This window comes from Oryx dammah, unplaced genomic scaffold (genome assembly GCF_014754425.2).
Source record: "Oryx dammah isolate SB20612 unplaced genomic scaffold, SCBI_Odam_1.1 HiC_scaffold_4, whole genome shotgun sequence".
NCBI lineage: Eukaryota > Metazoa > Chordata > Mammalia > Artiodactyla > Bovidae > Oryx > Oryx dammah.
The window spans coordinates 28822039-28845063 of record NW_024070188.1 but is presented as its reverse complement, the minus strand read 5'-3'; the positions used below and the strand labels follow the sequence as shown (position 1 = coordinate 28845063).

Sequence of the window (23025 nt, the reverse complement as noted above, 5' to 3'; positions counted from 1 at the left end):
GAGTTCTGCCTTGCTGCCAGATCTGGCTTCCTTTCTCAGTTGTCCTCCTTGGGATGACTTCAGCATTACTACTTTTCCTCTGGAAATCTGCTCTTATTGCCTTTCTCTTTAAGCACTTTCGAATGGCTTCATACTCTGAGAATTCCCATCGCCCTTCCCCGGGCCTAATGGGTAGGTGTAACTTAATACTGTGTGGAAGACATCACAGACCAGTCTAGCCAAGTCAAGTCAAACATAAATAAAAAGGTTAAGAAAAAAGAGATGCATGACACAGTCATACGCATGACACAGTCATACGCACGACTGTATCTCCTCTTACAAATAACCAAAAGGTAAGGAATTTTGCTTGCAATTTACTTAACATTTTTATTAAGCCAACAAATAAATTTATGGTAACATTAAGGAAACTTTCAACAGCAGAAGAAAAAAACTGCATTTACAATTCTGCCCCTCTCCCTGCCTCAACAGAACTACTTGTGCCTCTTAACACTGTCTTATTTGCATATACCTGTGCCTTTCATTAGGTCGGGTGGTGGTGGTGCTTTAGTTGCAAAGTCGTGTCCGACTCTTGCGATCCCATGGACTGTAGCCTGTTAGGCTCCTCTGTCCATGGATGCTCCAGGCAAGAATAGTGGAGTGGGTTGCCATTTCCTTCTCCAGAGGATCTTCCCGACCTAGAAACTGAACCCAGGTCTCCTGCACTGCAGGCAGATTCTTTACCAACTGAGCAATGAGGGAATCCCCCCATTAAGTGGGTACCTCACATTTCACCTAATCATCAACCACCTTCAGTAGATATTTAGGAGGCTTCCAAGCTTACAAACGTTCTTATAATAATTTTGCATTAAGCAGGTGTAAAACATTGTTCTTCTGATGAATAATGCCAATCATTGAATCAGATAAACACTTTGAATGGCTTTGCCTGGCACTGCTGATTTTCATTGCCATCAGCAGCACACATGTGGGCCACTTTTGCTCCAACATTGCCAGCAGCGAGTATGTTTAAAATATCTTATTAATTTAATAGAAGTAAAATGCAACCTTATTGCTTTTATTTTGTATATTTTAATTATTATTTAGGTTTTCTTGTGACTCTGATTGTGAAGACTCCCTTGTTCACCATTATCATAGAATGTTCCAAGACAGAGTCAGCACCAGGCTCCTGGGTTGTAAATGTAATAATGGTGTTCACATTATCAAGAATGTTTCAGAAAGTGCCATGTGGTTTTTTTCAGGAGCTGGTTTTAGGCAGAATTAATCCTTTTAGAGAGTTATTATATTGGATTGTCCTAGTTATGTCAAAGGATGGCCTGGGGGAGGGGATTTCTTCATTTGTTTGAACATTGCTGAACATTTAATTTCAAATTTTCTGCTTAGGGCATAATGAAAAATGTTCACTGAATTTGTGGCAATAAATGTAAACTGCATTTTTGACATTTGAAAATTTTAAAATAGGTTAATATTACAGAATTACGTTGGTTCTCTGTAACATCCCTTCCCCAAAATAGAACTGCTATTTTTTAGATAAATTATACCTCTTTTTCTCTTATTTTCTCTGCTGCAAACATAAGCAGTCACTTTTTTTAAAAAAAATTAGCCATTAAAAGAAATTTACATTTTGGCAAACATGGCTTAATTTTGAATGCTAGTATAGAATTTCTCACAGAGAGCAGGGGTCCTGAAAAACAGAATGTTCTTTTTTGAACTACACTTTGGAAAGGGAGATTAATTGTAACTCTTGCTTTTCCAGTCCATGCCATCTTGGGGGAGGATAAACAAAAAGTAACAAAAATAGTTTTAGGCTCCAAGTGTCCATCAATGGAAATGCTAAAACCCATGTGCTCTAAGTTCTCTTCCTCTAGGAGATGACCCTCTGGATAACCTGCATCATGGTAGCCATTTAAGGTGCCCTCACTTGGTGCCCCCTGGTGGCCTCAAGCTGCAACTGCGGCCTCCGCTTTAACCTTTTGCCCCAAAGCCACCAGCCCTTCCTTGCTGCCCGTACCTTCATGTCCACCTTGGGTGTCAGCTGAAGCCCTTCTCGCTAAGAAGGAAAGGGATTTGTTTCTTTAATGCATTATGGCAACCACTGTGCACTCTCTGGTAAGCTTGTACCCTCAGAATCTTACAGCCCATTTTCCTGATCTCTGTTCAGTTTCTCTAGGCCCTGGATCAAAGGACATTTACGTGACACAATGTATTATTGCCTCACAAAAGTCTCTCACTCCTCTTCAACAGCTGGAATAACTTGGAGAGTCATAACCAAAAGAATGAAGTTTGGCCATTACCTACACCATACAAGAATTGACTCAGGTGGACCAAAGACTTTACAATGTAAGAGTTAAAATCATAAAACTCTTAGAAGAAAAGAGGAGAAATATCTTCATGCCCTTGGATTTGGCAATGGATTCTTGGATATGACACCAAAAGCTTAAGCAAAAGAAAACTAGTCTTGACTAGGAGTATGGGCAACCACTCTGTTCAGTTCAGTAGCTCAATCATGTCCAACTAATTGCAACCCCATGGACTGCAGTATGCCAGACTTCCCTGTCCGTCACCAACTCCTAGAGCTTGCTCAAATTCATGTCCATCAAGCGGTGATGCCATCCAACCATCTCATCCTCTGTTGTCATCTTCTCCTTCTGCCTTCAATCTTTCCCAGCATCAGGGTCTTTTCCAGTGAGTCAGTTCTTCACATCAGGTGGTCAAAGTATTAGAGTTTCAGCTTCAATATCAGTCCTTCCAATGAATATTCAGTTCTGATTTCCTTTAGGATGGACTGGTTGGATCTCCTTGCAGTCCAAGGGACTCTCAAGAGTTTTTTCCAACACCACAGTTCAAAAGCATCAATTCTTCAGCACTCAGTTTTCTTTATAGTCCAACTCTCACATCCATACATGATTACTGGAAAAACCATAGATTTGACTAGATGGACCTTTGTTGGCAAAGTAATGTCTCTGCTTTTGAATATGCTGTCTAGGTTGGTCATAGCATTTCTTCCAAGTAGCAAGCATCATTTAATTTCATGGCTGCAGTCACCATCTGCAGTAATTTTGGAACCCAGAAAAATAAAGTCTGTCACTGTTTCCCTTGTTTCCTGATCTATCTGCCATGAAGTGATGGGACCGGAGGTCATGATCTTAGTTTTCAGAATGTTAAGTTTTAAGCCAACTTTTTCACTCTCCTCTTTCACTTTCATCAAGAGGCTCTTCAGTTCTTCTTCACTTTCTGCCATAAGGGTGGTGTCATCTGCGTACCTGAAGTTATTGATATTTCTCCTGCCAAACTTGATTCCAGTTTGTACTTCATCCAGCCCAGCATTTCGCATGATGTACTCTGCATATAAGTTAAATAAACAGGGTGACAATATACACCCTTGGCGTACTCCTTTTCCTATTTGGAACCAATTTGTTGTTCCATGTCCAGTTCTAACTGTTGCTTCCTACCTACATACAGATTTCTCAAGAGGCAGGCCAGGTGGTCTGGTATTCCCATCTCTTGAAGAATTTTCCATAGTTTGTTGTGATCCACACAGTCAAAGGCTTTGGCATAGTCAATAAAGCAGAAGTAGATGTTTTTCTGGAACTCTCTTGCTTTTTTGCTGATCCAGTGAATGTTGGCAATTTGATCTCTGGTTCCTCTGCCTTTTCTAATTCCAGGTTGAACATCTGGAAGTTCACGGTTCACATACTGTTGAAGCCTGGCTTGGAGAATTTTGAGTATTACTTTGCTAGCATTTGAGATGAATGCAATTGTGTGGTAGTTTGAACATTCTTTGGCACTGCCTTTCTTTGGGATTGAAATGAAAACTGACCTTTTCCAGTCCTGGGGCCATTGCTGAGTTTTCCATATTTGCTGGCATATTGAGTGCAGCACTTTCACGCATCATCTTTTAGGATCTGAAATAGCTCAACTGGAATTCCATCACCTCCACTAGCTTTGTTCATAGTGATGCTTCATAAGGCCCACTTGACTTCACATTCCAGGATGTCTGGCTCTAGGTGAGTGATCACATCATCATAGTTTTCTGGGTCATGAAAACCTTTTTTGTATAGTTCTTCTGTGTATTCTTACCACCTCTTCTTAATACCTTCTGCTTCTGTTAGGTCCATACCATTTCTGTCCTTTATTGTACCCACCTATGCATGAAATATTCCCTTGGTAACTCTGATCTTCTTGAAGAGATCTCTAGTCTTTCCCATTCTATTGCTTTCCTCTATTTCTTTGCAGTGATCCCTGAGGAAGGCTTTCTTGTCTCTTCTTGCTGTTCTTTGGAACTCTGCATTCAAATGGGTATATCTTTCCTTTTTCCTTTGCCTTCTGCTTCTCTTCTTTTCTCAGCTATTTGTAAGGCCTCCTCAGACAACCATTTTGCTTTTTTCCTTATCTTTTTCTTGGGGATGGTCTTGATCCCTGCCTCCTGTACAATGTCACGAAACTCTGTCCCTAGGCAATCTGTCTATCAGATCTAATCCCTTGAATCTATTTCTTACTTCCACTGTATGATCGTAAGGTTTTTGATTTAGGTCATACCTGAATGGTCTAGTGGTTTTCCCTACTTTCTTCAATTTAAGTCTGAATTTGGCAGTAAGGAGTTCATGATCTGAGCCACAGTTAGCTGCCAGTCTTGTTTTTGCTGACTATATAGAGCTTCTCCATCTTTGGTTGCAAAGAATATAATCAATCTGATTTTGGTATTGACCATCTGGTGATGTCCATGTGTAGAGTCTTCTCTTGTGTTGTTGGAAGAGGGTGTTTGCTATGACCAGTGTGTTCTCTTGGCAAAACTCTGTCAGCCTTTGACCTTCATTTTGTACTCTAAGGCCAAATTTGCCTGTTACTCCAGGTATCTCTTGACTCCCTACTTTTGCATTCCAGTCCCCTAAAATGAAAAGGACATTTGGGGGGGGGTGTTAGTTCTAGAAGATCTTGTAGGTCATCCTAGAACCATTCAGCTTCAGCTTCTTCAGCATTACTGGTTAGGGCATAGACTTGGATTACTGTGATATTGAATGGTTTGCCTTGGAAATGAACAGAGATCATTCTGTCAGTTTTGAGATTGCATCCAAGAACTGAATTTCAGACTCTTTTGTTGACTATGATGGCTACTCCATTTCTTCTAAGGGATTCTTGCCCACAGTGGTAGATATAGCGGTCCTCTGAGTTAAATTCACCTATTCCAGTCCATTTTAGTTCACTGATTCATAAAATGTCACCGTTCACTCTGGTCATCTCCTGTGTGACTGCACAAAAGGATGTCATCTGCTCTTCATCCTGATGAAGCTCCTGGAACCACAGAACCAAAGAGGTATCCCTACCTAAGAGGTGTGTCCTGTCTCTGCACTTGATACAAAAGCTGCCCCTGTCATCTTCCGTGGTGGACTGTCTCCTCCAATAGGAACACTCCCTTACCTGCCTGTCCTGGGTAACCATTGATTTCTCACACCTCCATCTCCTTCCTGGCCTCTTGTCTTCACTGTCTTCTCCTTCAGATATCACCTGGTACCACAGACTGCTAGAACCCACTTGCCTTCACAGACCCAGAAAGGGAGGCCCAGGAGTCTCCCATAGATTCTTTCTCCCAAGTTACAAAGCAGTCAGGGGAAAGATGTGAGGCTTGACCTCAGACTGCAGGCCCTAAGCCCAGGGCTCTTTCCTGGGTAGTTCCCACCGGATCTTGGCTGACTGCATCTGGGAGGCTGGTGACCCCTGCAGGTGCCTGCCTGCAGGAGCTGATTTGCAGGAGCTCTTTGGCTTACACTGACGCTGATGGGAAAGGATTTTGTTGGGGCCAAAAGGAATAGAAAGATAAGAAAAAGAGAGGGATGGAGGGGGAGGTCTGATCCTTAGCCAGGCCCGTGGACCGGTTCCGAGCCCCAGGAGTGAGAAGCAGGTGAGAAGTGAGGGTGCCCCGCTTGTGAATGGCTAAGCACGACTCTGGGAGGAACCCATGCTGCTCCAGGGCCTGGAGATGGGTACACACAGAATCAGGAGAGCCCACCCTAGTACTCCCACCCCAGGTGGAAAGAGTAGGCAGGAAGGCAGACCACGCTCTCCCAAAGGAAGTGCTCCCACAGCAGGGGCAGCGAGGAGCCCTTGAGATGGTGTGAATCGAGGGTGTGATGGGACTTGTTTCCGAGCACAGGTAAAACAGCACAGCCTTAGGCACTCCCAGAAGTACCTGGCAAGAGACTGGTGGTGATTGGGCCTAGAGGGGCTGGGGGTGACTGTCAGTGGACTGATACCCTGGAATATATGGGTCTTACATCATGACCCTGACCCTGAATATCATCTTCTCAAGCCCGCATTCACTTGTTCATTTATTCAGCAAGTATTTATGGAACACTTATATGCTCAGTATAGATCAGTATAGATCTATATTGATAGATCAAATCAATACAGCCTACCATTCTTGTATCAAGGATACCCAAAGGTGAGCAAGAAGGAAAAGCCCTCTGTTTTCAGGTGCTTACTATCCTGCTTAGCTTATGCAATTCCATTCTCTTCTCCTTGGGCTTCTCCTCTCTGGGACCCAAGTGAATGAGAAGGGTAAAGTACAGTGAGAAAAATAATTACCAAAAAAGAGATGGCTTGAAGCATCTTTAACAACTCCTCACAGAAGCATTAATCTTTCTTTTTTGGTGAGATTCTTGAGACTAAGGAGTCTTGGGGCATGGGAGGCTTGTACTGAGGGCTCAGAGGACAGAAAATGATGCTGTTCCACGTTGGATGAGCTTTCCTCATGGCAAATCATGACCTCAGATTGGGTCCTATCTGGAGAACTACAGCGGTCTCTGCCTGGAGCTGTTTTAGGAGACCAGCTGGTACAACAAGATGCAATCACATGGCTTCCTAAGAACTTAAGCCACTTAGCTCAAAGCCTGGCAGATCTTTAGCACTGGGTGCTAGGCTGAAACAGGAGGTGGCACATCGTCTGGTGAGCAGTGGTTGGCTGGGGGCTTGGCTCCTGCAGCTTAATTAGAGGGCGGAGGAAGGTAGGGCCAGTGGGGGGTCTGGCGCAGCTGCAGCCAATGGGCAGACAGTAGCAGAGGCCTTGAGGAACCAGGGGGTCTCCACTCCTGATAAAAATGCTTTGAACACTGCCATCTATGCCGAAAATTCCTTCCCTTAGTTGAGTTTGAGCTCTCAAAATCAAAATGGTTCACAAACTGAAAAGCTTCTGTTTCTATCCATACCCTAACAAGAACTGTCACAATGAAATAAAAAAATAAATAACCGATTGATACACCATTTGTTTTAACAATCTCTGAGTGTGAACACAGAAAACATACAGAAAGAATAATTTTGCTGAGAATTTCAGTGCTGAAATTTCAAGTTTCTTGATCAGGCAAGGTCAACATTTTCAAGTTTCAGATGGAAATTTTTTATCCGCAATTTCTGGTGGGGGGCAGGGGGTTGTGTGTTTACCTCTATGAAATGTGAAGTGTTGGGAGCTCGGATGCAAAGTGCTTTCAAGTGCACAGTGATTATCATGAGGTTTCCACTCTTGTGGCTATCGCTTCTGTTGGGTTTTTAAATGTTTATTTATCTTATCATTTATTTGGCTGCACTGGGTCTTAGTTGACCCACTCCAGTGTTCTTGCCTTGAGAATCCTAGGGATAGGGGAGCCTGGTGGGATGCCATCTGTGGGGTCACACAGAGTCGGACACGACTGAAGCGACTTAGCAGCAGCAGCAGCAGCAGCAGCAGCAGGGTCTTAGTTGAGGCATGCTAGGTCTTTAAGTTGCTGCATGTGGGTGGGATCTAGTTTGCTGACCAGGAATGGAGCCCAGCCCCCTGCACTGGGAGCACACTGAACCGCCAGGGAAGTCCCATGGCTATTATTAATACCTTTGCATTCTTGGTAGATAATATTTTGGACCCAATTTATGTAATAACTTTTAGCTGAATAGCATAAAGAATTGTATGACTCTTCTCATTGCAGTGAACATAGGTCCTTAGCATCTTTAGCTCTTAAAGATATTACTATTAACAGCCCAGTTGTGATCAGCTAAATTTGGGACCTGCTAGAAATCCTTCTTCTGAATGTTGAAATCTAAAGCTGGACTCTACATTTCCTTGATTGCATGAATTCAAAATTAAGCTAAGTTAAACTTTTTGCCCTCTATTTAAATTTTCCTTCTTGTCATATTGCCAAGATAATATATCCTTGGGCTGGTAACTCCATAGTACAGAAGTACATTGTTTTGAAAACCAAACAAATTGAATTTGAGGGCCCCAAGAAGGGACAATGTAAGCCTCCTGGGTGAGGTCCTCTAAGCCATAGGTCTCCAGCCTGGCTGGGGGCTCCTCCTCAGGGCAGCCAACTGCCATCATCACCCAAGAGGGCTGAAACACTTCTCTCTCCTAGATCCTCACGTCCCGGGGGCCACAGCCTTCTCTGGGGCTGCCAGGCTCTGTGGGGAGACACCTGGACACAGGTGTTAGCAGCTCAAGAGTATTGAGACACAAAGTATCTCACAGGTCTAGCTCTTCTTTCCCTTTAGCCCCACCTCGTCAGCACTTCCTCCAGCCTCCTCAGGCCTCTCGCTTTCCCCATGGAGGTGACCAGCCAGGCCACACCTTGGCCCTCACTGTCTGGCTCTCACAACTGTTGTTTAGTCGCTAAGTTGTGCCCAACACTTTTGCAACCCCATGGACTAAGGCCACCAGGCTCCTCTGTCCATGGGATTTCCCAGGCAAGAATACTGGAGCAAGTTGACACTCCCTTCTCCAGGGGATCTTCTGGACCCAGGGATCAACCCACATCTCCTGCATTGCAGGTGAATTCTTTACCACTGAGCCACCTCTAAAATCTAACCCTCAGCCGCCTCTCTGACCACAGCCTCCTGCCATGGACTGCTAGGGCTTGGCTGTACCTCAGGAGTCATTTAGTCCACCCTGCACATCCCACAGATGAGAAAAGCACAGCTATTCAGTGAGGTGCTCACAGGCCAGGGCTCAGGAGTGTCAGGGGGGGCATCTGAGGCAAGGCCTCCTGACTCCCATCTGGGGCTCCTGCACTACCCTAGCACACTGCTCATGCCCTCCCTCAAACCGCCTCATCTGCTTGGTGCCCTCATGTGACCCCTGTCCCCCACCCTCCCCACACCTCCCAGACCACATGGCCTAAGGGCCCGCAGCCCGCTCCTTCAGACTCCAACCTCTGGGCCACCCCCAGTTCTGGTTGTCCCCATACACACTATTTCCGCTCCTCTTCCTGGGCCATGGCATATTGTACAGAAAGCCACAGAAATGTCCCAACTAGACCCACCATTTTGACCACCTGTGTGACCTGGGCAAGTAAAGAAACTAAACTGCAGTTTCTTTGCATGTAAAATGAGGATAATTTTAGAACTTTGGGGTTGAAAGATTTGCTCATTTAAAGTCATGAAAGCACTTAGCACACAGCCTGTTATAACCCCCAAATAAATCCTAGTTATTATAATGAGGTAGAAGCAGAGGCTGCAGTACAGAACCCAGAGGATCTGGGATGTACTTTGGTGGTCAATGGGCAGGCTGAGCTTCCCAGGTAGCTCAATGGTAAAGAATTCACCTGCCAATGCAGGAGATGCCAGAAAATCCCCTGGAGGAAGAAATGGCAATCCATTCCAGTATCCTTGGCTGGAAAATTTCATGGACAGAGGAAGAGTGGGCTATAATAGATGGGGTCTCAAAGAGTCAGACATGACTGAATATGCATGCAAGTATGCATGGGCAGACATTGAGAGCTTGTGGTCAGAGGCCTGCAAGGACTGCAGTCTGTGAGAGTCACTTGGGTTGCTGCCTGTGGAGTGGACTTGGAGCAGGAGGAGAATGCAGTGGGGTCAGAGTGACCAGGTGGAGAAGGCATGGTAAGTTCCAAGAAGGCATGGTAACAGGAGTGGGGGACATCAAGGACAGCATCGCAGGTCCATGAGTCTCATCTCTGGGTCATGCATCATTAGCATCCTCTCTTTTCCTCCTGCTCTGAAGCCAAGGATTCTAGTGACATCTCTGCCTCCTGTTAATCCTGGCTGAGGCCCTCGGACAGAGGAGCTCTCACCTGCACCAGGGCTGGGGTCCTCCCTGCAGGCTGCTGTATGTTACAGCTTTCTCAACAGCTGCAAAAAACACTTAACCCTTTCCCCTGTGCTCTCCTCCCCCGGCAACTGGACCAACAGTGGGGTGAATGCAGAGCAGAGGTGCTTTTTGCAGCTCTCTGGGTGGTTCTAATGTGGCAGCCACGATTGGGCAGCAGTCAGACCAGGGACCACAGTTTCACTTCAGGACTTGGCACCAAACAGCACCCTGCCTGGGCGTGACTCTTTCAGTTTTCTCATTCCAGTCTGGATGAGCATTTCTCAGAATTTCTTGCCTATCTGAAGACATTCTTCATTAGTTAACCCAGACATTGTGGCGAATGCTGTCAGCATCTACCCAATGGCAGTTGATCCTTCTCTTGCTGAACAGACTCCAGTTGGTTCAGGTTGTGGCATCAGAGAAGAGGGGCTCCATCCCCAACCCCCAGGGGATGAAATTTGATTGATCTAAATTAATCACGGTCATAGTAATCCTCTTCATCTCTTCCAGAGACTGCCGTGTGGGTATGATACAGTTCTGCCCCATGAAATTCAAGAAGAATACAGTGGAGGTGCTTCTAGGAAATTTTCCCTTCTCAGTGTAAAGAGCATGTGAAAAGGGCTTGGCCTTTCCTCTCTCTTCCCTGCTCCGAGAGGCTTCTATGAGGATGCACAGGTCAGCGCTCCTACCTGGTCTTGTGACCAGGTAGGGAGACGTGTCTGATATGCCTTAATGCCACCCCTCAGCTGCAGGGCCAACCCTGAAACAACCCGCTTTGAGATTTATAGAGAAATAAAATGCTAAATGTCCTTGGTATTTATTTATACTACTTTTCATGGCAGGGGGTGGGGGTGGGGGAGGTGGTTATCCTGTTATTCACAGCTGAAAGCTTCCAAAAGATATAGACATCTCATTCAGTAATGCCTCACAGGTGAGTCTGACAAAGAATAGGAGGTTTCTGATGGTCTCTCCTATAGAGGTACTTCAGCAGTTGTTTAAGATGAAGCAATCTGCAGTTAAGACTCCCAACTCAATCCCCGAAAACTAGAACCCCCTTCTGCTCAATGAAATACTAGGTAGTCAGAGACTCTTTGTGATCACTTAGTAATTAAGTGGACCCTCTTTGTTACCATCCCCAGCAATGCCTGACTTGACTGCTGCTGCAGAATGTGGCGCAGGTGGTTGTGGTGTTGTGGTAATCAAAGGCAAGTAAGACTGAAGGTGCCCAGGTAAAAGCTGAGCTCCATTTGGCTTTTTATGTAATTTTTTTCCAGTGAATACATTTTAGGACCTTTCCTCTGTCTTGTGTCTATCTAGTTCCATGAAATTACTTAATTTCCACTGCATTGTAGATTTTTACCAAGTTGCATTCTGATGTAGTTGTGCCTTTAAATTTATATGTAAAGTCTTCATGGGCTATCAATTTGATGAACGCCTCACAGGAATTATGTGATAAAAATAATTAAAGTACTGAGATTCCATATTGACAAAAGCAGAAAGTATCTCAGACTGAATATTTGAATTCTAAACGGGTGATTTTTATTCCATGCCAGAAGCAATTTTTTTCTGAGTCATCTTTGTTATTGTCATAAAAATCACTGAAATCGTGAGCATGAAAGAAGTATTTAACTTGTATATTTTCAAGAGTATGTCTAATGATATACTCTTAAAGATAAGCTATAGATATTAAATATTAAGTATATATAATATAAACTATAGTATAAATTATAAAACCCACTGGTCATCTGTGGTTAAAAATAGCTATCATTCTGTTATACTTTTGCATCATTAGGGTATGTAAAATTTTATTATTACCTGTTCTGCCACCTATATAATTCTCACCTTAACTCCAAACTCAGAAATCCAACATTTTCAGGTGAACATAAAGATTCTTGTTCCTGGTAGCCCCATATAGGAAATACGTTGAGATAAGAGAGGGGAGAAAATAAGAAGCATATCTTAACAGTGTCAACAGCCTAGGAGGTACTTCTCACTGCTGTAAACAAGAAGCCTCTGCCTGAAAAATAACATTTATTCATGTATAGTGGTGGATGGCATCAAAAACACCAGATCTCAGATCTTACTAGTGGTGTGACTGTGGGTTATTTACCCTCTTTGAAACTGAGTTGTGTCTACTCTCAAATTGGAATGATAATCTCCAAACCAACTACCTCTCAGGCCTATTATAAACTCTAAATAAAGTAATAAAAAGGACATGCTCAAAATGAAAGCAGTTTAGAAACTATAAAGTGCTTTATAAATGTCAGAGACTAAATGTTTTCCTCTTTAATCTAAGGTATAAGAACTGTCAACAATTTTGTTTCTAAAGTAATTCCACTTACAAGCTTAACTATGTCAAATCTGTTAAATAGCCATTAGGTAACCATGGAGGAAGAGTCAGGTCAGTATACCAGGCCATTGCTATGATATCCACAATATTTTCCCATGTTATGTCCCTCAGTGAGGTAAGCTGGGCAGCTTCCTTGCTTTTAAATAAATTGCTGCCTATAATTCTGCCCTTGTCATTCTTTTCAATCATTCTGACTTGCCTGGCAGACATTTTCTGACTGAGCCAGCCAGCTTCACGTTCCAGCAGTGTGCTTGTAAGGTCTATTTTAGCCCAAGATCCTAGGTGCAAAGACCATAGTTAGTAATTGGATGTACAACATGGTTTTAAACTGAAGTTTCAACTGCGATGGTAATTGTATAATCATTAGTTCAAACTGAAAGTGAGGTAAAGCTCCATAGGTCAAGTTATAAAGAAACATCAGACTCCCTGGCCCTAAGAGTCCAGGCTGAGGCTAAAAGTAAGGAGTCAGAGAGTGGAAGAGGGGAGAATGTATGAGACAATTTCTTTGAAGAGGAGGGTAGGGGTGCCACCTCCCTCATCTCAAATTCAGTGAGAGGTCTTCCCAGTGACTGCAGTTAGATGGTCCAGGGAAAACTAAAGCTCCAACCTGGGACAGCAAGGAGGGGGTGACATGAGCCTTCATTCTGAGTCTCAGGGACAAGAGATGTATGGGGACGTCTTGAGACCCATCTAAAGGGGCTGGAGCAAACCCTGGATTTCTAGGGGATGGGAAGGAACTGAAAGCAACCAGTAATTCATGCTGAGTAGTTGAGAAAGATTTCAACTCCGAAGGAGGCAAATACTTTGTGTTAGGCCCTAAAATTATCCAATCAACTAATAAGTATTTATTGTTTTATTGTATGTGAAATCCTGTTGGGTACTTTGAAGACCACTTAGCTTCCTTTAGTTCAGGTTAATATCATTTCCCCCACCTAACACTATGCCTTACACATAGTATGTGCCCCCAAATATTTTCAATTTAATTATTCTTTACAAGATACTTAGCACCAAAGCATGTGGCATCTTCCCACTGTGACAACAACACTTTAGCTGAAAAATCCCCATATTTAAAAAACGTGGTGCAATCCTGAATGGAGAGTGATGGTCTCACTTGTATTTAACACTGTAAAGTGTTGCTGAATGGTCTAACAGGAGAAAACAAAATTTAAGCCAGAAACATAAACGGGGTTCTTTTCACCAGTTAACAGTAAGAACAAAAACTGCCGACCGGAGGCCTAGACTTAAATCTACCGCTGTCACTCACTAGACCTCGGGCCTATATTTCCTCTCCTGTGAATAGGGATGCCGGGGTGGCTTCATCAGAGTGTCAGGGACGCTCAAAAAGATAATACACAGAGACACACTTTGTAAACTCTGAAGTGCTTCACCCGTGCAAGGTCTTAATAATAGCAGCAGTTTAACATTCGTTGACTGCCACATGCACAGCACTTGAAATCTATTTTCTCAGTCTTCACAACCATCACAAGACCTAGCTAGGTACTATTATTCCCTCCGTTTTACAGATGAGGAGCGACTGGGAGGGTTAAGCATCTAGTTCAAGATTACATTGAACCTCAACTTGAACCAGAAAATCCTGAATCTTACTCCTAAACACTAAGCTACCCTTTCTGTGTACTGTTATTTAATAGAGGCGCTGAGATCTCACATGCGCTCAACGACCGTGGTTCCGTAAATTGCTAATTTAAAAGCAGATGCTTTCCCACCCTGGCTCTTCCACGGGGTCCCCCTCGCCCTTTCTGGCCGCACCTGAACACGCTCTCTTCGTGCCTCCGGCCCTCGCCCACGCTCCTCCCACTCCTCGGCCCGCTGCGTCCACGCCTCAGCGTTTCTGCGCATGCGCCGGGCGGTCTGCGCACGCCCAGTGGCCGAGCGGCGCCAGGGGACCTGTCAGTCCGTCCTCACCCAGCCCCACCCTGCTGAGCCCCGCCTGCTCTCCTTCCTCGGCTGAGGCTGCTGCCTGCGGAAAAACTGGAGGATGAGCTGAATGTCCGCAGTTGTTAAACTTGGCTCCAGCGCTAACCACAAGGTACTTTGGGTCTGGCCGGAAGCCCCCTTCCCTGCGCCCACTCCCAGCTCAGTCTCTCCACTCCGCCTGTCCAGCAGCTACCTGGCTGTGCAGGGAGGCGGCCGGGCCGCCCGAGGAAGTAGTTTGTGTACCGTTACCATGGAGACGCAGGCCGGCCGGCCGGGAGGAGCGGGCTGGCAGGCAGACAGGCGGGCAGGGTGAAGATGCTGCGGCGCTCTGCTCTGGCCTGGACCGGTGGAGGAGGGGGCATTGCCAGGAGTCGGGCAGCCGCTGGCCGCGCGGGAGGTGAGGCTTCCCCTGCAGGTTCACCGGGGACCCCTTCTTCTGTCGTCGCCTTTCTGTCCCTGGATCAGAGAGAGAGGTGATGAGAGTGAACTGTGCTTGCTCTTGGGGTCGGGTCGCGGATGTCTTTATTTCTACACGCTGAGGTTTAGCCAAGCGCGTAGTGCTTAGTTGAAACTCAGTAGTAGTTGTTGAATGAGAGAGTGATAGACAAAGGGACTTGTCTATCAAGGCAGACAGTGACCTACCCAAAGTCACATAAATTATACCTGGGCTCCTCTAGGCAACAGATAGGGTCTTAAATAAATAAGCGTATGTGTAACAATATACGTTAAAATATATCGTATTACATATAACGTCTTTTATCATGCATTCCTACTAGTATCACAGCAGACCTTCTGTCTCATCCTGATTTAGAATTATTTTACGTGGTAGAAAAGCAAGTACCACACCTTACATATATCTTTTTTGTAGATTTATAAAATTCTGATTGTTTGACACAGCTTATAGTCAATAAAATACTTAAGATTCTTTTTTCACAAAGCAGAATACCGTGGTTTAAATTTTAAAACATATATTAAAAAAAAACCCACTGAACAAATGGCATTTCCTTTCTTTTGCAGTTTCTTTTTTGAAATGCGACTTTTCCTTCATGAGAAAATTAATTGTTGTATCCTTTTATCACATAGCATTGGGACAGTAGTTAACATTTTTTAAGGGCCAGTCACCATGCTAACCCACTTTATGTTAATTACATCATTTAATTTTCAAAACAGTCCTATGAGGCAATTACTCTTTACAGCATGCTTTTTATAGATGAGGAAACTGAGGCTTAGAGATGTTAGAAACCGTGCCCAAGGTTTTACAGCTGCAAATTGTTAAGAGTTTTGGTGTTGGACAGGGAGGCCTGGCGGTGCTGCGATTCATGGGGTCTCAAAGAGTCAGACACGACTGAGAGACTGGACTGAACTGATTTGAACTTTACTCCAGCATCTAAGCATTTAACCACTGCTTGTTTGGATGCTCATATTATCACAAAAGTCATTCAGAATCATGGTAAAGGTCTTGAGCATTTGATTTGCAGGAAAAAAGGAATATGGAGATGACAAGTCTTTCTCCTATTGCAAACATCCTGATAGTGCAGTGTTGCATTTCGCCAGGAGGCTCTGCTTCAGATGACTGTTAACAGCAGAGGTAAAGACAGATGTTTGTAATTAGGTATAAACTTATAAATGATGACTTACAACCTTTCCCCTAACCAATAAGAAATATTTTGTTTGAAAAGGTCTCCAGTTTCAAATTTCCTTCTGCTGGTGGTGTTCATCCCCTAGAGTTTCTGTGCACATCATAAACTCAAGACGGTGACGCAGGACAGAACTCAGCTGCTACTTTCCCTTTGTAGTTCACATCTCCTTCTATTTTCTTTTAAAAGGTCACTTTGCCCTCCCAAGGTTTGCATACCCAGTGTCATCTCTGTCCCCTGCCTGCCCTCTCAGATGCCAGATCCTGCTCATGGTTCTCGTGTTCTTGGTGCCACTTACTTGTTCTCATCTCTCTTCTTACCTCTGTTTCACCTTTACTCCTATACTTCAGGCTTTTAACACCCCCATCCACTAATCATGACATTTATCAAGTCTTACTCCATGCTGGGCAACTCAAAGTGAAAGCAAGAAAGCAAAAAGGGGTTAAGTTTGAGCTCCTATGGCATATAGCATCAAGAATCAGATGCCACTTGAAATAAAGCCCCATAAGTTTTCTTAATCCACTATAACAAATGCCTCCAGTTCAGAAGACATGCAACCTTCATCTGGATGTTTTCTAGCTAGGGTCTGTATTTGGAGTCCAGTGATTATGCAAATATCAACTTTAAGCTGCGCTTCTCATGAAGAACAGCCTCCCAGCCTGGTAGGGCAACACCAGGTGCGCAGACAGCTCTAACCCGGTGAGGGGGGAGTGTGCTGACAGGCCACAGGGGACCTCATGGAGTATGCGGGAGGGACCCCTGACTAAGGCTGGGAAGGTGGGAGAGGCTTGTCCAGGAAAGCTTTCTTGAGGGCCTCTAGGAGATAGCTGGGTTATATAAAAACTGCCTGATTTTGTCCCTTCTAGTTTTTTTCCATCCTGCCCATCCCTGCCATCATTTCATGCCACAGCATCTTTTAATTTGCTTATCAGCTTTTATTTACTTTCTTGACCTTCCATTCAGGTCTCTCCCTGCTACATCTCCAGTCTTCATTTCCAGGGCTCCTTCTTATCCATCTGGGTCACTCGTTGACTTGGCTGGAAACTCCTTCTCTACTCCAGCCTCAGTGTCAGCCATTGTCATTTGCTCAAATTCAGACCATTTTCCAGAACCCAGCTCAAACATCGTCTCCTCCAGGAAGTCTACCTGACACCTCCCAATCAGAAATCTCTTTCTCTTTCCTAATCACATGGTAGTTTATCTTTATTTATTTTTGCCTCCATCAGTTTCTACCTTGTATTAAAAGCATGTGGGCATAAGCAGGGTTGATACTCAGCTGGTTCACACTGAGAAGTCTATTCTGCTTGTGAAGACACGCACATGTTTCTGTATTGGTGTGTAAATAGCTACAGCCGTGAGGCCTCTGAGCACCCCACCTTCTACCACCCCATCTAGTGGGTAATAGTTTGAATATCTTCAGCTCTGGGAACATGTGTGCATGCGTGTAATTGCTTAAGACTTTATCCATCTCACAGAATTATATGAGATGATGTACATGAGAGTACTTGGCACACTGCTTGGTATTAAAGTACATGTTGAACGAGAATTAGTGGTCCTTGCCTGAGAGTGAAGACAGTGTTTATTCCTGTCTGTATTCCCAGAGATCCAAATAGAGGAAACAGCTGAATGGATTTGTTCCAGTAGTCAGGAGGATTTTTGTAAAGTTAAAATTTCTGTAATACTACGATGTTATGGCTCAGGCATGCTTTACTGTAATAGATGAACTGATTGTTTTTTAAATTGGCAAAAACCATCTCTAATAAGAATTTGTAATTTAATAATTATAAAGAAAATACCCCCTCAAACCCACTTTTAACTCAGTTCACTTGCATTATCGAACATTTTCATGTTTGATTTGGTTAATACTATATTAATATTGATATGATAATAGATTAACTGTACAGATACTACATTATTGAAAGGGTTTCTCAAAGTGTAACTGCTGAAGTGAGAGTTGCAGAGGAGAGGAAAAGGGAGAAAGTCGGGTTAGAATTGATGGTAAAAATTTACAGACAAAAAAGGTTTTTAAAACCATTATGTCCATCTTTTCCACTGGTATTTTATATATATATATATATACAATTAACATTGAATATTTTTTAGTAAAGAGTCTATCATATCATATCAGAAATAAACATACCAGGCCTGCTAGTTTTTGTTAGTTGTTCTAATGTACATAATTCTGGAGACCTTGCTTACATTCAAATGCCTATATTGAAAATTTCCAGAATAGTATTGCTTATCTAGTAATTTTTTTAACTGTTTTTACTTCACCCTCTGGCCTTTCCCTGTGAAAAGAATGGCATGTTGTTTGTAATTATCATTATATTCTTCAAAAACTCTTAGAGTGGATAGAACTAAACAAATGTTCTTGTTGCCTGTTGTTAAGTAACACCTTAATGTACAGAATCATAATATAGTAAATCCTCTTTGGTTGTCTAAGGAATCACCTGTTGATTCTACTTACAGAAATGGACTGTTTTCAGTTTCCTTGGATATATTTCACAAAACCTCCTTTTTTTGCAAAAGTTATTCTAAAATTGAGCAACCAAAATATATGAATAATTTTACAGACTTCAGTCTCCCTAGAGATACATTTTCAGAAGATTGGTTTTTCTTTTATTTTAAATGAATGAATACTTAATACCATGTACTAATTAGAATTAAGTTTTTAAAATCTCAACTGTTTTAAAGTGTAAAGCTGTCAAAGTTGTGTTGCCAAGTTAGCCAGGCCTCTGTGGGGCACACAAGCATTTAAGAATGTGTAACCTCAAGGGATGGGATGGTGGGGTGGGAAGGAGGCACAAGAAGGAGGAGACATATGTATACATTTAGCTGCCACACTGTTGTATGGCAGAAACTAATACAACATTGTAAAGCAATTATACACCAATTTTTAAAAAATTTAAAAAGAAGGATGTGTATCCTCATGGCCTTGTGTGTGACTGTACCTCTTTAAGTGAGGGTGGTGTCTTGGGAAAAGATCATTTGATATTTTGTTATTTATTCATGTAGGACATTAAATTGAAGGCAGTTTGAATCAACTCATTCAGATATATCATAGGCGAATATAAGGCTGAACCTTTCTACAGTTATAAAAGCTAGTATAGTTTGGAAAGAGACCCCGTCTGACTAACGTTAATCTTATACTAGCATTTTGTGTGGAGGGCAGTGGGAAAGAAAGGGAAACATCAGTTAAGCAGAACCACACACTTCAGTTAACAGAAACCCCCTCCCACCTTTCCTGTGGATCTCCCATCTCTAAAACGATTGGAGACCTTGAGATGGTTTTCCCTTCCTAGGGTGTCTTCTTTCACAACTTCTCTTCTTTCTCTCCAGGTTTAACTTTCACGCTGTCTCCTCCCTGCTTGTCATTCCCTCAATTGCATGTATTCCCTAAGGCATCACTGTGCACATCAGCCTATGTTTTTTTGTTTTTGGAAAGCTCTTCTCCCATCCTGATCTTCAAAGTATAGCTGCATGGTCTATTTTTAATTAAAAGTTGTGATTTATTTTTAAGTTTAATGTACAAGAATTGTGTAAGCGTGTATCCTTTCTAAATGACTGGATGAAAATAGTTGGTATTTTGTGCCCTGTATATGCAGGGTGTGGTGTCTTGCTGAAGAACATTGTACTTTAAAAGGAAAGATGCTGTCTCCAAATGATAAAAAGTTAGAAAAGCTGGATCCATTTTACCGACCTTCACTGTCCAAGCAGAAGACCAGTGCAGAAATCATAAGTGAAGCACGAAATGCCTTACGAACTGTTAGGACCCAAAGACCATTTACACCACGGGAAGACCAAAGAAAACTATTTGGGCCTGCATCTTCAAGAACACCAGAAAACAGACCTCCATCCTCCTTCAGGTATTTAGCTCTTCCCTTGTCTATATGCTCAAATGTGTATATGTCACCAGATGACGTTTTCCCTTAATTCTAGGTTTGGATAGTTGCTTTCCTAAGTTTGACTTCTGCTAATTATATCACTTATATCTGTCCAAGATTTCTAAAGATAATTCCAGACCTTGGGTCCAAGAAGTTGGCTGTGGTTGGAAATGGTTAATAACAGTTGTTATACCAACTTTATAAAGTCATGTGAACAAAGCTTTAAAAAAATCGCTATATACATTCCAGTTTTGAATTATTCATTATTTTTAATCCTTCTAAAAGCAAGAGAAGAGTTGTTAATAAAATATTTAAAGTACTATGATTTTTAAAAATTCTGTCTTCCTCAAGGCTTATGCATTGAATGCTTTTACTTGTTGTGGGGTTAGAGTTAACTAGTATATACTAGAAATAAAAGAAATGATTATTCACAAACTTATGTTTCTGTTCCATCTCCTCTGCTAGCGTCCATGCATCCAGTTTTGAGTTCTCTGATTCCAGGCCCATCTCTGGCACACGCCTCAGTCCACTGGAGTTTGTGAGTATTTTATATTACCATGGGTGTCATGAAATAGAATTGGCCACAGTACTTGGAATCAGCATGTATATTCTAAGAGAATGATCACATAGACCTAAATGTATTAATAATTTAATATGAAATAAAATTCTTTTATGTCTTTCCAAATATAATTGGTCATACCTAATGAAACGCTTTTTTATTATCCACCGATAGTTTGATAGGGCTTCCCAGGTGGCTCAGTGGATAAAGAATCTGCCTGCAAATTCAGGAGATGCAGGTTTGATTGCTGGTTCGGGAAGATTCCTGGAGGAGGGCACGGCAACCCACTCCAGTATTCTTCCCTGGAGAATCCCATGAACAGAGGAACCGGCAGGCTACCGTCCTTAGGGCTGCAGAGAGTCAGACACGACTGAAGCAGCTGAGCATGTGTGCACTTATAGTTTGATAACAAAGAGGAATTTTGTTTGATAACAAAGAGGATAAGTGGCAAAGAGAATGTTTCACAATATTTTTAAAGTTATGCATGTGTATTATATTTTCAGTAGTTATGTACACAAATTATAGACGCATGTACATAGAGTCAAAAAATAAAACACCCTCCAACAGTCTCCTGCCCCCTTATTTTTCATTCTCCACTCCCCAGTGGCTTTCATTTTAAACTCTATTAGTGCCTTTTTTTTTTTTTTGGTATTTACATCTAGATTTTTAAATAACGCAGGGTCTTGCTGCTCTCTGACTTGTAAGCTTGAGGAATTATCTAATGACTTCCCAGTAGGAAAGTAGAAGATTTAACTCTTGTCTGCCTCCAGTGCCTCCTCACAGCACATTGACCGTTTCTGTCTCCGCTGCCGCTCACTATATAGATACAGCAAATATTGGTTAGAACCCTTTTTTCTGACTGTGATTGTATAAATTCTGTTTATAGCTAAGCTTTGAACTAACGATTGGTGATGATTGCTTCTCCTTATCTGTACCGCTTTTTGTTTTCCCTGGTGTTAATAGTTGCCTTGCTTTAATAGTGTTATATTATTATCGTTTCAGTTCTAAATTCTTCAGGTGTAAATTCCCTTCATATATTCAGGCACATGAGATATTTTTTGATTCATCTCCTTGGAGAACTTTCTACAATCCCTTCCTGGAACATTTGTCCAGGCATCTTGCACACAGCCCACTCCTGTTTCCAGTACTGGCTTTCCTATTTCCTATATCCCAAGTCCTCTTCTGTCCTGATTTATTTTACCGGAGTACTCCCTCCAACAGCTTCTTGAGAGAGGACATATGGGAGATAAATTATTTGAGGCCTTGGTTGCTGCTTTTTCTCTTTGGAAGTTTGTAGGATTTTTCTTTTTGTTCCCGGTGTTCTGAAATGTCCTGTTACTGAGCACTTCCGATGTAAAATCTAGTGGCCTTCAGCTCTGGGAAATGTTCTTGAGTTATTTTGATGTGTTTTCCCCTCTTTTCTGTTCTGTTTGCCCTTTCTGGAATTTATTATTCAGGTATAGGATCCCCTGGACTTGCACTTCAGTTTTCCTATTTTTCTCTTTTCTTTTTCCCATCATTTTTTGAATGGGACTTTATCTTCTAATCCTTTTGTTGGGTCCTTTTCATTTCTAGGATGGTATTTTTAATTTCCAAAAGCTTTTCCCCCTCTAAAGTATCTTTTTCTTAGTAGTGGTACTCTGTTCTTATTTCATGGTTGAAGCATCTTGTTCAGTCGTTCAGTCATGTCTGATTGTTTGCTACCCCGTGGACTGCAGCATGGCAGGCTTCCCTGTCCTTCACCGTTTCTGGGAGTTTGCTCAAACTCATGTCCATTGAATTGGTGATGCCATCCAACCATCTTATCCTCATCCCCTTCTCCTCCTGCCTTCAATCTTTCCCAGTATCAGGGTCTTTTCCAGTGAGTCAGCTCTTTGCAACAGGTGGTCAAAGTATTGGAGCTTCTGCATCAGTCCTTCTGCCTGGGTCCAGCCCCAGTGGATCCAGGGTATTTGAAGGGGAGGCGGCATGGCGTCTTAGAAAGAATTATTTAATTAAAAATATAAGAGAGATTAGGAAGAAATAGTATAGTAGGAAATTTAGTGGAGAAAAGAGGCTGAATAACTTGGTTTACATGGAAAACCAATAAAGTTCCAAGACAAGGAACTTGCACCATTTATGTTAGGCCACCAGCATCCTCTTGAATAGTGGAGGGTGCCCCACCTTGGGCTCCCTCTCGCGTGGATCTTAAAAGCCAGGGCAAGTAAGTAGACATGGCGAGCCTCCACGCCCCAGATGGGAATTCAGCCAGAAAATAGAGTAAGAAAAGACACGGGGGAAACCAGTCCAGTGACTGGCCCATCCTCTATTGTCTGGAAAGGCCTTAAATACTTTTGATTTTACATAGAGATCAATGGATAATACAAAATTACGCAGCATCAGCAGCCCTGACTCTTATCGAGACCAGGCTTTTTCTCTGCATACTTAGTTGTATACACAAGTCTTAGGTGATTTACATTATCTTCTGGCCAGAAGGCCAATTAACATTTTACAGCCCTTTTCTGATAAAGGTTTGTCAACCAGAAGACTTATTTGTCTTAAAAGTGTTGTTCTTCCCAAAGTCTGGTGCCACTCTCAGAAAGCACTAAATAAAGTTA

General features: G+C 42.7%; 1 protein-coding gene and 1 long non-coding RNA gene across 5 annotated transcripts in view; both read left to right on the top strand.

The window, feature by feature from the left end:
• Positions 1-239: 239 nt before the first annotated feature.
• LOC120862528 lies at positions 240-10866 on the top strand. The gene is made up of 3 exons (XR_005720797.1): positions 240-332; positions 2239-2334; positions 10574-10866. It is a non-coding gene; the product is annotated as an uncharacterized LOC120862528 (long non-coding RNA).
• A 3454-nt stretch (positions 10867-14320) lies between these two features.
• Positions 14321-23025, top strand: part of ARMC2 (armadillo repeat containing 2) — a 209483-nt gene continuing 200778 nt past the window's right edge. The window contains exons 1-3 of one of the 4 annotated variants that reach the window (XM_040238546.1): positions 14321-14745; positions 19591-19851; positions 20335-20407. In XM_040238546.1, coding sequence (XP_040094480.1) covers positions 19634-19851; positions 20335-20407 — 291 coding nt within the window. In that variant the 5' untranslated portion in view covers positions 14321-14745; positions 19591-19633. Of the gene's footprint in view, positions 14746-15718; positions 15937-19590; positions 19852-20334; positions 20408-23025 lie in introns of those variants that run through there. The other 3 variants (XM_040238544.1, XM_040238543.1, XM_040238545.1) reach the window with 3 other exon arrangements.